This window comes from Scleropages formosus, chromosome 8, assembly GCF_900964775.1.
Source record: "Scleropages formosus chromosome 8, fSclFor1.1, whole genome shotgun sequence".
In the NCBI taxonomy this organism is placed as follows: Eukaryota; Metazoa; Chordata; class Actinopteri; order Osteoglossiformes; family Osteoglossidae; genus Scleropages; species Scleropages formosus.
The window spans coordinates 24,710,992-24,728,411 of NC_041813.1; the positions used below are offsets into that span (position 1 = coordinate 24,710,992).

A 17,420-nucleotide genomic window follows, 5' to 3' on the forward strand; every position below is an offset into this window, starting at 1 on the left:
CCCTTTCCCCCTGGCCGTCCTCGACAGGAGCGCATTCTTTCATCCCTGCTGGCATCCTTGCAACAGGCTGCCTTCTCCCCAGTCTTTCCCATGTCTTTCTCCCTTGTTTGTTTTTGCCTGTTTACTCTTTCTACTGCCCTTTACATGCTTCATAATTTCGTTTGCAAAAGGTAAACGTTTCCATCATTATTTAATATTGTAGGCTGTCTTGTAGAATACCTTCTGGACTGGAAACGATATGACCCAGAAGAAGAATCTTACGTGCCTTCAGAAGACATGTTAGACCCCTCAATGTCTGTAACAGAAAACATTCGGACCATGCAGCATCTTGTCTCAGGCAAAGGCCTTTCTCCATTTGATGGTGCATGGTAGGAGCACTTTGGGGAAGGTCTAGGGAGTGAAATCCAGGGAACATTGGTTCTTCACCAGCCAACAGCTTCGTGATTGTTGTCGTCATCAGTGGGCATACATCAGTGTAGCAGTTCTTAAGTGTGTGTGTCATTGCATAAAACAGAGAGAAATTGTCTTTTCCAGTGGTCTCCTGTTTGGGTGCAACATTTTAAAGACCAAGGGAGCATTTCAGCAATTGTGAGATCTTATTAGACAAGTGCTGAGAAACATAGCTCAGAAATGGTGAGCAATAGTGCTCCTCTGTGCCCACAAAATGTGGGCTTTGTTGTAGTTATCAAGTGATCATCTACCAACCTAATTAAATAATGGAGTCTATTAATTTATAGATTAACAGCAACTTTAAAATAGTATTTACAAGACAAGGTGCACATCCTGCATTGAAATACTCTTATGTAAAATTACATCTTGATGTATGAAATCACAAAACAATTTTTAATTTATATTCCAATTTAAACAAACATTAATAGCTGTCTTACATATGAATTAATTTGTTTTTGGAACTGAAAAAGGAGGACAATTTTCTATTCCTCCGTGTAATTTGTCAGTTTATTCCCTTTTTTTCACATTATTTTTCATGTGCGCATACATTTAGGCTATTTTTCCAATGAAAAGAATGCATCAGAATAAAGTTATAAATAAGAAATCTGTGGCCTTTTCTGTATTGTTACATTATGCAGCCTTGATAAATATTTCTGTACTGTTATTACTCACTCTGCTCAAATCAATGCTCCAATCTTTCTCCTCTGTGATTGATTTCACAGTTTCTGATGTTGCAGAGTGACTTAAGATACTGTTAAAAATTTTGCAGTGTAATGTAAAAACACTTTCCTGCATGGAAGGCAGTTGTGTACTACCTTGGTAGCATAGTACCGCCAGTTAATTGCACCTGCCTGAACTCTGTACATGCCTTTGTGCGAGACTGTGTGTGTGTGTGTGTGTGTGTGTGTGTGTGTGTGTGTGTGTGTGTGTGTGTGTGTCAGCATGCGCATCATGGAACATGTTGTATCAGGAAACCAACCTGTTTCACCAATGGTTTCCATGAGGTGTGGTATAATAGAGATGATACTGTGACACCAGTGCTTTTTCCCTACACCTCCACTCAGAAACCCAATAATAGTAATACCAATGGGAATATAATCACAATGGAAATATTTCAGAAACCCAAGTTCTGATGACAGTAAAATTTACTTGGATTTTCATGGATTCAGCTTGATTTAAAAATGTGAAGACAGGCAGTTTTCCTTAGACAGGACTATAATGATTCTTTAAATTTTGCAAGGATATAAATTACTCTAATATATTGGTGATTCAGTCTAATAAAAATAATTTTCTACAAAGGTTAAGCAAAGTTTAATGCTGAGGTTCTCTAAATTCACTTTTTGATTCAGGTTACAGGAGCAGCCATTCTACGAGTCGTGTCTGATCCTGTTCTTCCATTTTATCCTTTGGATATTGCCTTGGAAATTCAGAATAAACTAAAAGGTAAATTTTTAAGTATCTTTGAGATCTAACTGGTTGATATGCTGATAAATATTATTTGCAGAGGTATAACATACTGTTGTGCACAGGTTTTTAATGACATCAGTAAACCAATTTACATCTTGTTTCTGTCCCGGATGAGCAGAAAGAAACTGACTATGAGTAAAGCAATTTAGAACTAAGAACAGCAGCCAGTATAACATGTGGTTCTCAAGGGCTGAAATTGCTCATCTATGAGTTAGAACTAGGCATTGAACCAATGCTGTCAAATTATGTCCCGTAAGGTATTTTTCATACTGTTATTACTGTTATTGTTTTGTGCAAACAGGAACTTGTGCAGTTTTTGGCTTTACACAGTACATCAGTCCCCTAACCACTGTTTAAACTGTCACTCCATTTTCTATTTCGTTTTTCAGCAGAATATTAAAGCACCCGATTGGCATAACTTTTTTTCCCCCAGACAAAGGCTGTTGAGAGATCTGGACAACCTGAATGCACTGCAGATACCCATCATCTTCTTTGGTTACATTAATAGACACACTGACACACGATATGGAAAGGTTATACTGTACAGAATACAGTGGCACACCAAGGTCAATCTGTTTAATGAAATTATCCAAATTGCAAACTGCAGTTGCACTTGATCAAGACCAAGGTTCATCCAGTGAATTAATTTAGTACTCTTGTACAACCAGGTAGAGGTGGTTTCAGTCACTCTTCCCAGACTGACCATCAAGGGTTTTTTTTTTTTTTTTTTTTTTTTTAAACTAGGCGCTCATCCAATTAGGTGGGCATATTGATTGCCTCATCATGGCTCTTGGATCGATGGCAAGTAACCTTGACATTTTTTGAATCCAGGCACAAGCACTCATCTCCTCCTTCCTTTATCCTGTAGAAGACAGGTCACCACACACTTAAATCTTATTCTCTACCCTATTTAGAAGGCAACTGAGTAGCAAGCACTCCCCGGGGCTGACCTCTCGTGGCAGTGTTGTAAGAGGTTTTAAATATTCATCTGATTGCAGAAGGCAAATGGGGGTTGTGGGGAGTATAGCTAAAACATTTTTAAATGTCTTATCCTAGTAGTTCTGTTTAAAAAAAAAAAAAAAAAAGCTGGAAAAAAATCCATTTGAAAATAAAACTGAAGATGACTGGTGACAATATTTTTGGATGATTTTAGATGTGTTAGGTAACCAGGGTAAGGATGTCCAAATGAAACGATGTCAGTGACACTAGTGCAAGAAAGTAGTATTTCTTTCAAAAAGGTGAGCATAAAGTGTATATTGCTTATGCGGATACAGTTTCTTTCAATGCTTTTCTTATTTTTCACAATGTTGCAGCTGAAGCAAAGAACAGTACTGCAAATGTATTGTGTACAGATGTGGATAAAATAATGGCAATATGAAAACACTTAGAACAGTGTATTATCATAGAATGGAATCAACATTGTTGCCACAGCGCTGGTATTGTAGGGCTAACATTTCAAAAACATCTGTAATAAATAAACAAACCAACCAATACAACATAACCTGCAATAAACCTGCCTCTGTAAAGACTGCATAAAAGCAATATATTCTGAAGAGACATTTTTGACTTTTTCCTAAGTCTTGATGGGTTTGTGTTTCGAGAACACTGGAACCTTGACTTCAGGGATGATATTAAATTCCTTACTTGGTCTCCAGTCTGCAGATCTAATCATTTATGGAAAATCCACTAATGCAGGAGGTGATGTACATTTCTACCTCCTTTATCCCTTGAGAAACTGCAGAGATTTGTTTGTTCAACAGTGTTCCACATTTCCACCAGTCACAGCTTAGGACTTGTATGCCAGCGTTCAAAGAAGAACTGCCTGTTCTGAAGGGCAGCGCGACTGTACGTACTTTCTTCTTGTACTTTGGCGTTTCGCTTTTTCTACCCTCCCCCCACACCAATATGGTGAAGTGACCTTTAAGTAACTTTGTGTTTAACCCAGACAATAGCCTAAAGTTAATGACTTAATGCCTATGGTTTTGATAGTTCTGCATTTAGATTTCTGCATTTCTTACCCAATGCTGCGTAAAGTGTTTATACTCACAAGTATTTACCCATTTATCCAGCTTGGGTAATTGTTACTGCAGCCATTTGGGATTAGTACCTTGCTCAAAGGTACAGCAGTGCAAATGGATTTTGAATCCAAGTCTTTCAAATTGCAGGGCAATGACAAGAAACAGTACTTTACCTGCTTCCCATTTATCATACATACATATATATATATACACACACACACACACACACACACACATATACATATATATAAAGTTTGGATTCACAGTATGTACTTTTATTCTGCATGAGCAACTGACCTTGTAAAAAAACTTCATCCTGCAGGAAACAGTTTTGTCCTCAATCATCTGTCCTCATTATCATTTAGCCTTAAGAAACTGTACCCCCCTGCAAGCACTAAATCACAGCATGCAGGTTCTAACATAATGTGTTTGATGTTCAGACCTTAATCCCACAGAGAGATTGCCCAGCTTTCTAAAAATGCAGTGTGCTCTTCACTCTAGTGTTGTCATGTACTTAAGTATAATGCTTATGATTTTCCTATTATACCCTGTACTTTGCACACATATTGCATCAGGTACCATTTAGGTCTCATAGAGGTGTTATGCAGATTTAGAAGGGGAGAAATTAAGCATCAAAGAACATATTCTTGAAGTAAATACTATTTACACATGATATTTACATTGACTCCCTTCGTCACTGAGAAGTGAAACGGAAAGTTATAAGACCACAAATTTCACCCCCCCCCCCCCCCCCAAAAAAAAAAAGAATGCATTGCCAACTCATAAGGATTGTACCGCAGTATATCCTGTTAATGATTCACATGTTTTATTTTATAATCATGCATACATTCTGGGAAGCACTGCTGTCATGGTTCCATAAAGCAGGACTAATGTATATAAACTGCCTTTCTCTATGATTCAAATGGGATAATTTCCTTTCTATGCTTCCCTCTTACTGGAGATGAAACAAATGCTTTTAACTGCAAGAAATAGCAACACAGAAGAAGGATTTTATCATCACAGTTAAGAATAAAGTGAAAGAAAGGGGGAGCTAAATGGATAATTCTTTGCTGAGGTCTTTCTTTTTTTAAATTGCTCCATGCTGTTTTTGGATTGGAAAAGTAAATGGATTTTCACGGACACCACATAATACTGTACTATTCATGAAGGCTGTAATGGGTTGCCTGAGATTAAACAGGCATAGCTAATTGAAACTTCAAGATCCTTTGTTCACTTTTCATAAAAAATGCATCTCTGCCTCTTTTTTTTTTTTTCTTTTTAATTTTAAAACTATAGCAATGAGATGGATGTTGGTTCTGCAAACACATTTTCAAATTATGAAGTATATGTGCCTTTGAATGTGTCCCCTTGTGTGTATGTGCTGTCCAGGAGTGCAAATTACAATGTTTATTCTCTATTTATTGAAAAGCCATCATAACACAGGCCATGTCTATTGTGCTATCTCTGTTTGTCCCTCTAGTTACAATCTCTGATGGATTATTTCAGTCCTTTCATAGTTTTCATAACTCATAAGCTCCCCGCAGACTAAAAACATTAACATTTGTTGAAGGAATCAGTTCCTGTGCTATTTTTCTCTTTTATCTGTATTACCTCTCAGACTACTTATAATGCATACATATTCTCCTGTGACTTTAATTCATGTTCTGTGGCATGCCAAACAATTCATATTTCATAGTGAAAAATGGGATAAAAGCATTACTCTGCTCCACAAATAAGTGTGGACTATGAGATGCTCGCTAGATAAATTTCACACAGTATGGCAGTTTGTTTCCATACTTAAAAAAAAAAAAGGAACTGTTCCACGCTTGACTGCTATTGAGGTGTAAATTACATCACTGTTGAAATGTTTATGCACATGACATCTCTTGAAATACATGTGTATCTGTACATTACAAGATCTTTAGCAATGTGAAATTGTTTGTTTTTTTTTTTTTTTTTTTTTGGGCGGGGGTGTGAACACAAGGCCATGTGTCACACTTCTGTTTTGTAATTAGCTTCATATGTAGTTCTTTCAGTTATAGCGCCACCCCCCGTACTGTTTTTGGCTGTGCAGGTGGAGAGCTGAGCTCGGAGGAGCTGCTGCAGAAGGCTGCTTCTCTGAGGGAGAGTACCGCGTTCTTCCAGTCGGAGATGATGCGTCCTGCCAATGACCCCAAGGAGCGAGACCCCTCCCATGTGCGCATGCTCAATGATGTGCTGCGAGACCTCGAGAGGAGCTTCACTGTCCCTCAGCCACCTCCTGGATTGTACAGGTAAGACCACTCAAGACATTTAAGGCCAAAATTTGAAGACTTGATTAGATCACATCATTTCACACACACATTCTTGCTACTGTCAGCCATTTGAAAGAGGTTCAATAACCATTATTCAAATAAACCATTTGTTTATAATTTACTATTATTTATTTTCCGATCGCTGATTTTACTATTATTTATATCAATTTGTACATAAGTGTAAACTTATTGTTTCAACTGGGGGTAAGTACCTTGATGAAAAATGTTGCGGCAGGACTGAGGTTCAAACCTTTGACCTGAAGACTGGAATGTGGTGGCTATAACCACAACATTACCAGCTGTCTTGGATAAATCCATTAAACAGCCCAAACAAGAGGAGGATACAAAAATGCTAAAAGTTTGTCGAGTTTTTCCTGTCAGCTGTCCTTTCATTCTTTCACTCGCAATGTGTGGAAGTCAGAAACATTTGAATTGGAATGTGTTTGCATAGATGGCATGTGCCATAAATATACTGTACACATCGTTGGGTGAATTGTCTTGAAACCGAGAGGTCCCTGATAAGTATTTCCCATACGGATAGCCCATATGGATAGACTATATTAAAGCATAAGTACATGTATATGTGTAGAAGACACATTCTGTAATAGCTGCTAAATTTTTAAAAGGGCATTTAAATATTTCAGTGCAAAATTCCATCAAAGCTACATCCATGAAAGTCCTAGGCATTGTAATCAAACCTGCCATGGTGGCTGCTTGCACTGCAAAAAAATGATTTCTTTGTCTCCCCGGTGCGATTACTCATCATTTTTCCTTCCAACGGGGACTGGTTTCACTGCATGATCAGTTCAAAGAATCCTTAAAGTATTAATTTAATTTACACAGCGCTAAATATGTGAGTACATTACACCATGTTCCCACAGTAAGTAAAATGAATTGGCAAATGAACAGAACAAATAAAAGTGCAAACTTTACTATACAAGAAGCTGGGAAAGCCTGTGCTTGAAACGGCACCCGAGAAGCGTCCATCAAGAAATAGACCTGAATTAGAAATACTTTCGAAGTGGTTGTTGGAGTGCTGAGAGCTGATTTTGGAGCTCTCCATGGTTCTGACTTTGCCCTGCAGCAACACAGGATTGTCTGTGCTCAGGGTCCTCTGGAACCTTTGACTGATACAAGGTTTCTCTGAAGTTTCTGTTCAGCCGCTGTTATATGCGCACTGTCCAGTATAAGTGGAATCATGGAGAATATAGTTAGGTGATGGACGGCAAATATTAAAAATGACTATAATATGTTTCTTATTATTGTTGTTGTCGTTGTCTAATAACAGCAACAATAATAATGCAATAATTATATTTTTTGGCTGCAGTATTTTCAGTTTCATTTTGTGATCTATCATCTTCCACTTTTTCTTTTCAGTAATACCAGAACACTCACTTTTTTGCTTCTTAGTCACTGTGGATAAAAAAATAACTTAAAAGAGAATTACAAATGAAAAGTTTAGTAACCAAAACATCAGCGCTTCTTAACACAAATATGATATCTTGTGGCGGCACAGCCGATGTTATCGTACAACAGATGGAGCAGTCCTCGTTAGATGTTACGACCCAACATAAGCACCCAAAATTATATAATAAGGTTAATGGGAAGGCTATTGTAAGTACAGGACTACTTGTACTGTTATTACTTGCAATGCTTTTAACTCCTTTCTGTTAAGCTATTCATATCATTCAAGTATCATTTTGCGATTAATGAATAAATTAAATCGTTATTTTTAACGATGTTGTCTTTAGAGAGGATTCCACACAAGGCTATTCTCTGCATTTTCAGCTCTTAGCTTTCTCTTTTTTTTTTCCCAGCATTGACTGGACGGCACTTAAGCTGGGAACTGAAAATTCAACTTGTTGGTAAAAGTAGAGTGTTGAATTATTTTTCTTCTGGCTTTCACACAGATATACAAATAGTTTTCTGAAGGGAATTATTGTATTAGCTATTATATTTATTAATGTTGTTGACACTTTTCTGCAAAGCAGCATAAAATGTTAAGCTAATTTATACAGCTGGATAATTTTTACTGGAGCAATTCACATATGTACTTTGTTCGATCTTACCTGACACCAGTTTTGAGTAGTACAATACCTGCTTCAGTGTTCCAGCACATGGAGTACAACATATCCAGTTCAAAGTCTCTCCTGTACACATTGTGCAAGTACCCAGCGATATTTACTTAACATTTATTTGTAAAATTGTCATGATAATGTATTGATATATTTACATTTATTTCATCTGTAATTTAAGTCCTGAAAATATCTTTTTCAACAGTACTTTGTTTTACAGTGTTATTTGCTGCATTAATATGCATGTCAGCTTTTTATTTCTATTTTTAATTAATTAGCATCATGGTTAACAGCTTTTGACTGCTAATAAATGCATGAAATAGGTAAAAAAAAAAAAAAAAAGTATGAAACCTTGGCAACAGCAGCGGGACACTTTAATGCATGACATTAAAAAGCATGGCGTGAGATGAAACAAACACATGTATGCTGTCAATGTGGAATGTACATCACAAGCACATAAAGTGAACGTTCTGAATGTTCTGTTGGTATTCATGGACCTTGGCATCTCATCTGGTCTGTTTGTTCATTTTGTGCGTGTTTCACATGACAGATGTGACTAATATTCTTTTACAAGAGCCACAAGTCTTTGTAGGTCTCCGTGTTATAAAATATAATGGTAATTGAAATTAAAGTGTGGATACAGTGCTTTTGCAGGTAAATATTTTGTCCTAACTCTGAAGTGGAACATTTAATGAATTAGATACAATTTCAAAGGCCAGATGATTTTCTATCTTATCTCTGTGATATTGTTAATTTCTCTACCTCCCACTAAGTTAATGCCTTTATTGATATGCTGCATTAATATTTACACAAAATAACATAGGGAACATAACTTCAGCCATAATAAAGGATGGGCAGTTTCATTCTTCAAGGCATTTATGATCTAAATGAGTGATTGATTTATAATGGATCCATGACATTTTAATAATAAAATTAATCAGTAGAAACTGGAATTGTAAATTCCCCATTCTGTCTGTTGAACTGTAACAAAGTTAGAAAAAGATTTCACTTCCTTTCTCTATTTATAGATATAACTACAATAAATATGTTTAAAAATCTAACACCAATTTGAAACTACAGCAGGTACGGTGACCTTTAGTAGCAAAAGTGTATCAATGTTAATGATAAAGGGGCAAAAACACTTCTGTGTGGGAGTGCTGTGCTTGGGGTCTGGGTCAAATAGACTGTATCCCAACCTTGATATTGTTTAGCAGAAGTAAAGTGCTTTGAGATGGCAACATCCAGTCAAAGGGCCCAGGTTTAAACCCTACCTCCAGCTGGAATACCAATGAACCAGGTACTTAACTGAAATCGACAGATCAGTAAAATAAATATACCAAGTAATAGATAAATATCGAAGGAACTATAGTGAAAACAGAAGTACATGTCTGTACACCTCACTTTAATTTTATTCAGGTCACACAAGTGTTTACTGGAATGCATGGTCAAAACCTTTTTAGAACATAAATGATATAGCATTTCTGATGCCTCTCGCATAAATTGTACTCAGAGCATTTGTAATTAGAGTAAGTATAATTAGAAATCATCCTTTAACAATTCAGAAGTCAGCCCAGAGCAAGACCTGAAAGTCAAAGATTGCATTTTTAAATGGGTCTTTAATGGTATAAACTCAGTTTGAAGTCTCAAGGTCAAAGCTGCTCACTAAACCTAATCCAACCTGTTTACAGATGAAGAATTACCCTATTTATTCCGCTTCGCTCCACGTAGCCAATCCCAGCCGAAATCAATAAACAATGCTGCGGTGTGAAGAAAAATGTCCCAAAAGACTCTCATTTCTGAACCATGTGATTGCGTCGCAAATCCTATCACCAGAGACATCTGAGTGCTATTTCATTGAGTAATCAGCCCCAAAATATTTCCTTTTAAAATTTATCTTACTGTCTCTTTCTGTGTTCTTCAGATATGATTTAAACATTTTATAAAATTCATTTAATAACCAGTTCTTTTGACACCACAGCCATTTATTCACATATGTATTGATCTTACATCGTTGAAATATTAAATATAAGAACACAAAATATTTTCACTAAGTAAGGAGATTATTGTTGTGCTCTTTAAAATGTGTTACTTCTTAAACAATACTGAATATTGCAACGTCTTGGTCAGTGTAAGCATTTAATCTTTTCAACTGTTCTTCTGTCTCTAGGAACATACTGTACAATCTGAATGTACATGCTACAGAGTTCTCTATCCTGAAAGATGCCCAAGATATGCAAAGACAGGACAAGATGAATCAGTCACTGTCCCAGGTTTTAAATGCCATTAACTCAGCTGAGAGGCTGATCAGAAGTGGGCTGGAACTATTTGAGAATGATCCTACTCAGACAAACTGATGCACGGCGTTCAGGCTGATAGCGCTTACTGACAAATGCCCCATGGATAACTACAACCTTATACTGCAGATAATCCATTTTTTTTTTTTTAAATATACATACTGAAAAGAATATGCTACAAAAATGCTTTAAGAAAATGTCAGTTATATGTTGTCAGTGAATCTATCCGTCTCTGAAGAAGTCCTGGCTTGGGGCAATTTCAGTGAACTAATAGATGTCAAATATTTCTGGCACTGAAATTGTCAGGCATTGTTTCTAAAAGCACTTTTGCTAAAAGAATAATAACAAATACGGTACGATACGAAAAACCTGCACTTAAAAGCCTGAAGGATGCAGCTAAAAAATAATCACCCCACAGCCAGGGAATGGAGGACTGGCAGAAACATATGGAGCACACCAACTAAGTAAATCTACTTGACAGAAGCCTTGGAGGATGTAACAGATTGCCATTTATCAAGTGTGAATGCAATCTTTGGAGTATTACAGCATTTCAGTTCTTCCGAGGGTTTTAAAACACTTGTATGACAGCGAAACTTACAACTTCAAGTTAAAAATGTTTTTTCTTTTTTTTTAAATTTGTGCATTACTGCTTTTTTTTTCTTTTTTTTTTTTTTTTTTTTTTTTTTTTTTTAACTTTCATTGTATAGTTTGTTGTTTAAATTTGGATTATATAGCTGTTATTGTTTATTTCATACTTCAGTGTAAATAAATATGCACTACTGTCTTTTCTTATTTCAAGGATTAGAATGACTAGAAAGGCAATGAGTGATGCTATTTGGAATCCAGTGTGGTGGTGTCTAAAAGCACAAACCAGAGATCTCAGTGTGCCTTACAATCACTTTGGGATGCATGACCTATTAATGCATACACAGATGCAAGTTAATGACAAATGTACAAATGATGTCACTCTGAGCTTCGGGTTGCACAGTTGTTTGGAAGCGTGTGTGAAAATACTTGGTGTGTATACTACTCTGATAGGAACCTAATAAGCCAGGAACTGACCTCTTCATTGATTTCCAGGAGCCTGTGGATTAAAGACTGGCTTCCACATTCTTTTCAGCTTCACTGTACATAAATCTCATGACTTCTGTAAAGTTATATATCCATGGTTTTTTTTTTCTAGATCCTTTTTTGTTTTGTCCTCTTTCCTATAACATTGCAGAAAATAGTTTCAATATTGCATTATACTTCAGCATCACCACACAGGGACTTAAATACTAAGAATAAGGTTTTTAACTTTCTTCTTTCATTATTACTTCCTGGGATACTTTGCAAATACTTAAGCAGTTGTGGAAAAGGAAACTAGAGGCGTACATTCATAACTGATGTATTTAGGATGCTATAACTGAAAATTTGCAGGCATAATCGGATTCTAATGTTATTGAGAAAGGGTCAGAAAATTAGGCTCGTGACAATAAAAATCTGTTGTCTGGTTCTTATGTTACACCTGATATGCACTGCACCTTTAATTTTTGTTTTTATATTTAAGGTAATTTCTTAATTTTTCAGTACAGTTGCATTGCTTGTGTTGTTTCCATGTTTATTTACTGTAAAAAATAATCCTCTAACAAGTGACAATAAGTAGTACAATGATTTTGCTTGACAAGCTTTTCAACAGTAAAATATAAGGCCATAAAATACTTTTTTTCAGGGAAATCAGTTTATAAAGCTTTAAATTAAAAATGTGCCTTTATATAAAACCAACAGCTTTAACATCTTCTATTGTATAAAAAATTTGGTTCTCTACAGTTAGTACATTTCAATGCCTATTATTAATACCAAAAAAGCATTTAGGGTTTCTTTGAAAATGGGTCCATAGTTACAAAAGTATACATAATACTGAGGGCAATATTCTGCATTCAGTGAGGCACTTATCTGGCCTTGACAAAGGTGGTGGTAAAATTGATTAGAGTTTTGTATTTGACTGCAGTAATATTATCTATTTAAGTTGATTGTTGCTGACCAATTTTAACAAAACTCCAGTTTAATTTTTGGTATGATTAAGGTATTGCAGTGCAATGTATTTTATGTAGTGTGAAAACATCTGCTGTATAAACCGACAAAAACGGAATAGTGCATAAACATTTCCTTCTAGTAATGACATCACACATGCAGAGGCATTGCAGAAATATATAAAACTTAGTACATCAACAACATATATACACAGCTCACAAAGAGTGACAATATTTGTGTAATACAAATGTAAAACACCTAAATATGTAGATATCTGGAAAGGGTTTTGCCTTTAAAGTTAAGAGCACAAGTATATTGGCTTTCAGAATAAATTATGTTGAATGTTATTCACTCTCCAGTTTTCTCTGTAACTGGTCCGGTTTATAGTGTACATGTCTTTGTTTGATATTGTACAGTATTTATATGCCATGCTTTGTAAAGTTAAGCAAACTATACATAGTTTGACAATTTTTCATAGTTATTGTTTTGTCTGTTTTATTTCCTTTGTGATTTTCAACCTTGTAAAAACATGAATGGTAATGATTTGTAAAGTAAGTTGTGAGAGTTGAGCATTTGATATTGTCAGCTTTATGGTGAAACTATATTTCAAGAATTCCTGCATATGGGTAAGAAAGATTATGCTGTTATACTTACAGGCTCTTTTGGTATATTAAGTAAAAACTATCAGGCGTGATGAGTTCAATTTCCGTTGATGTGAGAATACGTATTTGGAATGTTTATAGTATAAGTTGTTTTAATTGCAACATTGTTAGCAAGTTTTTCTTTTCAAAACACCAGCAGAAATCTGTATAATGCTATGACATCACTGTATCTTCATCACTGTGGCATAAATAAATCTTGATATTTGCAAGACATTAAATGCTTTATTACATCTTAGGGTTATTTATACTCTGCCTGTAACATTAAAACATTTTCATTGGAAAAAGAAATTGCACTTCTTGAGCGATAACATTCTAAAAGCAATTTTTATAAGACATGGCTGTAGTACCTTTTCTGACTCATTTTGCTATGCATGTATGAGAAATGGAAATCTATAAATCCTTTAATACGTGTAAATGTGTGCTAATTCTGGACCATTTTATTTTAAGAATGCACTTAGTCGTGTTTATTGTTCAGATTGTTTTGTTTCTCGTATGGGACACTTGGATGGTAAGAGGCTTATTTTTGCATGAAAAGCCTTGCTTTCTGCCTTATGCCTATTCAGGTACTCAGATATTTTCTACACGTTCCCAAGGCATATTCAGAATATGGAATTTTAGCGCTCCAGTCATAATCCATCTTTGGTTAGAGCGTTGCCAAATAACTAAAATGTTTCCAACTGCTCTCACAAGCCTTGGAAAATCACTATGTCTAACTTGTAACCTGTTGCAGTAATGGCAGCACTGGTCATGCCCATAATTTATTTATGGTGATATATTTGTCTTTAAAACTTGTATCGACTGTAAATATTCCAGTGGGTTTTACAATGTGTGCTGCATTAAAACTGTATTGATTGGGTCTGTGTAATTTCTATCTGTTGTAGCAATAAATGCAGTTTTGCAAGGCATGCTCTTGGATTCTTCTTTATAGAATGCTTATAAACATTACATAATTAAACTAAAAACTGACATACTTAGAGATTTGCAATGTAAATATTACACAGAAACCCTGTAGTTTGTAATATGTGACTGTTCTTCTGGGAGGCTAGAGCTTCTGCCTTAACACTCAGACTGCAGGTTCGAGTCTAATCTACTGCTGTAGTACCTGTGACCAAGATACTTACCTTGAAATGGTCCAGTAATAATTACTTGGCTGTTTAAATGGATAAATAAGTTGCTTTAAAGAAAAGAGTCAGCTAAATTAGTGATTTAGTACATATTATGTACTAATGCAGCAGGTAACATGAACACATACACATAAATTAATAGTACTTGAATTATAGCATTCCTTAAAACAAAAGTAACCCTGTCATTTTAATATTACATTATAAAGATGTATTTTACTATGCTGTAAATGTAATCTAATTCCACACATTTCTAAGGCAGAAATAAGAGTTTCACCGTCAGAGAAAGATGAAGTTGTATAACTTTAGGTATGCAATGTAGTGTGCTTTGGCAGCATGTTTCATTCATGGGCTCTGTTTGTCAAATAACACTAACACACCTTTTTCAATTTGCTGCTGAAAAAGATTCCAGAATAGAGATGAAACCTAAGTTTGTCATACAGATATATTGTACAGAAGCAGAGGAAACGGAAATATTGTATTATTCATTTAGCTAATGCCTTCGCCCAAGGTAACATTCTTAGGTTTATACAAGAAGCTACTTACAGTTATGGATATTTTCAGCATGTTTTCACTGCAGCAATTCAGGGAAGCCATGACTGTCAGCAAGCAAGAAAATGGCCTTAACCTTTATGCTGCATGTTGCTTCATTCAGTGTTCTTCCTGGAGCAGCTTCAGGGCAGATACCACGGTGAGTCACTCAGCAATGCTCAAGATGGGCCATATGTCATATCCCTAGATAAACACAAAACCCTGCAGTACAGGTACCACAAATGACAAAGGTGGGACTGACTAGACACTCATTTGGACCCATTGATTACAATTTACACCCATTAATTGGTTTATTACTGTGCACGTCTTGAGAATAAAAGTCACTCTCATACCCAGAAACCCCTATTAACCTTACATCGGTTTGCAAGTAGGAATTGCTGACAAACATTCCAGTTCATTTAGTTATTTATCTCAAGAAATTAAGACTTACTCCATATGGCAACGAAAGTGCACAAGATGCTTCCTTGCAGCAAAATTATAATTTTTCTACTCAATTCCAGTTATACCTTCAGATAAACTGTATACAGAGAAACTAAGCCTTAAAAATGTACATATGTTAGAAAGAAAAAAAACAGGGGTTACCATTTTTAAGGTAAAATCATGAACTCCAATTAGTACAGTTAATTTAAATGCACATTTATTAGCACACAGTTTTCTCCAAAGCAATGCACTAGTCAGAGTAAACAAAAGTGCATTTCGTAACAGTTACAGAACCAGACACGTGATTATTATACCTTTTTTTTTTTTTGGGAGAGGATAACTTCTTGGCAGGGCCCATTAATTAAAGAAAAAATGGATGTGCAATCTATGGAATCCACATGTACGATCTGTAGCGGCATCAGGTGAGCACACGGAAGTGGACAACGGTTGACACTTTCTGTTCAACTCAATATGCACCGTCACTGGAAAAAGGAAAATGTTCTTCCTTCCATCTGCAGTCTGCCAAAAGTGATGAAATACACAAATGTCACATCCCAAACTAGCAAAGGTAATTTTAAGACTTAAAAAATGTGCATTAAATTACAATTTACAATAACAATTGTTATTTTTACCAACAGCAAATTAAAATTGAATTCAGCAAAAATGTACACTAAATGACAATGGAATAGAGTCCTGTTGTACTCTTCTGGAGCCCTCCGGTGTCAACAAGGAATGTAACAATGATATATTTGAAGAGTGTTTTTAACATTGTAAAATGTTCATATTTAAGTCTGCAGCCACATTATGTACTCCATGAGGTCTTCATAGAAATATGAAGCGGGGCTGACGAGTAGAGTACTGTATAAAGTGCTCATCTAGGACTTACCTTTACCTCTGACTGAAGAAAAGGTCAGCAATTCAATACCCCCTTTATTAAGGCTTCATGCTGTATTCACAGAAATCAGCGTAATGGGACAACTGTGGGGGAGATGTGGAGTGCAGAGACAGTTGTAGCACAGAGGTTGTGGGTTCGAGTCCCCCTACTGCTGTACTGTTAGGTAAGGTACTTTACTGATACAGGACAAATATGCTCTTGTGTTTATGGATAAATAATTGTTGATGTAACATTTTTAGTAATCACTTAATTGTTGATCTACTATAGTAATTAGTAATTGTAGCTTTAGACAAGTATGTCATATAGATGGGGGAGTAGTGGGGAGCATTGCCACTTTGGGCCTGGATGTCCCAGGTTCCAGTCCCAGTTCTGCTGCTGTACCCTTGACCGAGCTACGTACCCTGAATTAATTAATGATGCGAAAGACCCGGATGTACCAGTGGGCCAATTTACTGTAGTAAAATCCATTATCATCATGCAACACTGCAAGTCGCCTTGGACGAAGCCGAAGGCACGTGAGTGACACACGTTTTTACATTTTCGTTCCAAAAATGCATTCGAAGCGCGCAAATGCGTCGGTCGCGTGCGGCCAAATCAGGCAGCCGCGGCGTGGACGCGCGTCCCAGGTGTGAGGCAGCGAGCAGAGGGGAAGGAATGATGGCGACTGCTGCAGAAGACACTTGTCACAGCAGCCCCGCTTTACAAAATGTCCCGTCCGCGTCGTGTAAAGCGAGCAGGAGGCGGCCGAGCGGGCGCTGGAAAGCGAGGTGTAGTTACCTGCAGTGCTGTGAGTACGAGTACCGCGGACACGCGCACGCGGGCGGAGCTCCAGCGCGCCGTCCGTCCCCGCTGTGCGCGCGCGCGCGCCCCTGTGTCGCGAGCGCACCTGTTTCCGCAGGGATGCTCGAAAAATGTGGGAAAACACGGCGGAAATGTGTAGAACGTGAAAGCGCGCTAGTGCGAGTAGTGCGAACGGGACGTATTTATTGGTCACGGGCATTGTTGGCGGGGCGTTTTGCCCGCAGAATTCTCTTTTCTCAATTTATTTCCGATTAATTGTCAACTTTTCGACTGAAAATCCTCGCCTCTGACTCTGTAGCGATAGTTTGTATGTGCACGTGAGAGAGACGAGTGCGAGCGAGCGAGATAATTGCCTATC

At 36.7% G+C, this 17,420-nt stretch overlaps 1 protein-coding gene and 1 long non-coding RNA gene across 2 annotated transcripts in view; one reads left to right on the forward strand and one right to left on the reverse strand.

Annotated features, from left to right (window-relative positions):
- The window catches only part of naaladl2 (N-acetylated alpha-linked acidic dipeptidase like 2), a 188,751-nt gene extending 177,569 nt beyond the window's left edge, over positions 1 to 11,182 (forward strand). The window contains exons 13-15 of the mRNA XM_018757073.2: positions 1,800 to 1,893; positions 6,010 to 6,208; positions 10,472 to 11,182. Coding sequence (XP_018612589.2) covers positions 1,800 to 1,893; positions 6,010 to 6,208; positions 10,472 to 10,658 — 480 coding nt within the window. The 3' untranslated portion in view covers positions 10,659 to 11,182. The remainder of the gene's footprint in view (positions 1 to 1,799; positions 1,894 to 6,009; positions 6,209 to 10,471) is intronic.
- Positions 11,183 to 15,565: 4,383 nt separating this feature from the next.
- Positions 15,566 to 17,104, reverse strand: LOC114911042 (uncharacterized). Its single transcript, XR_003797853.1, has 3 exons — positions 17,039 to 17,104; positions 16,253 to 16,344; positions 15,566 to 15,885 (listed from the first exon to the last, which is right to left on the reverse strand). It is a non-coding gene; the product is annotated as an uncharacterized LOC114911042 (long non-coding RNA).
- Between the last annotated feature and the right edge of the window lie 316 nt (positions 17,105 to 17,420).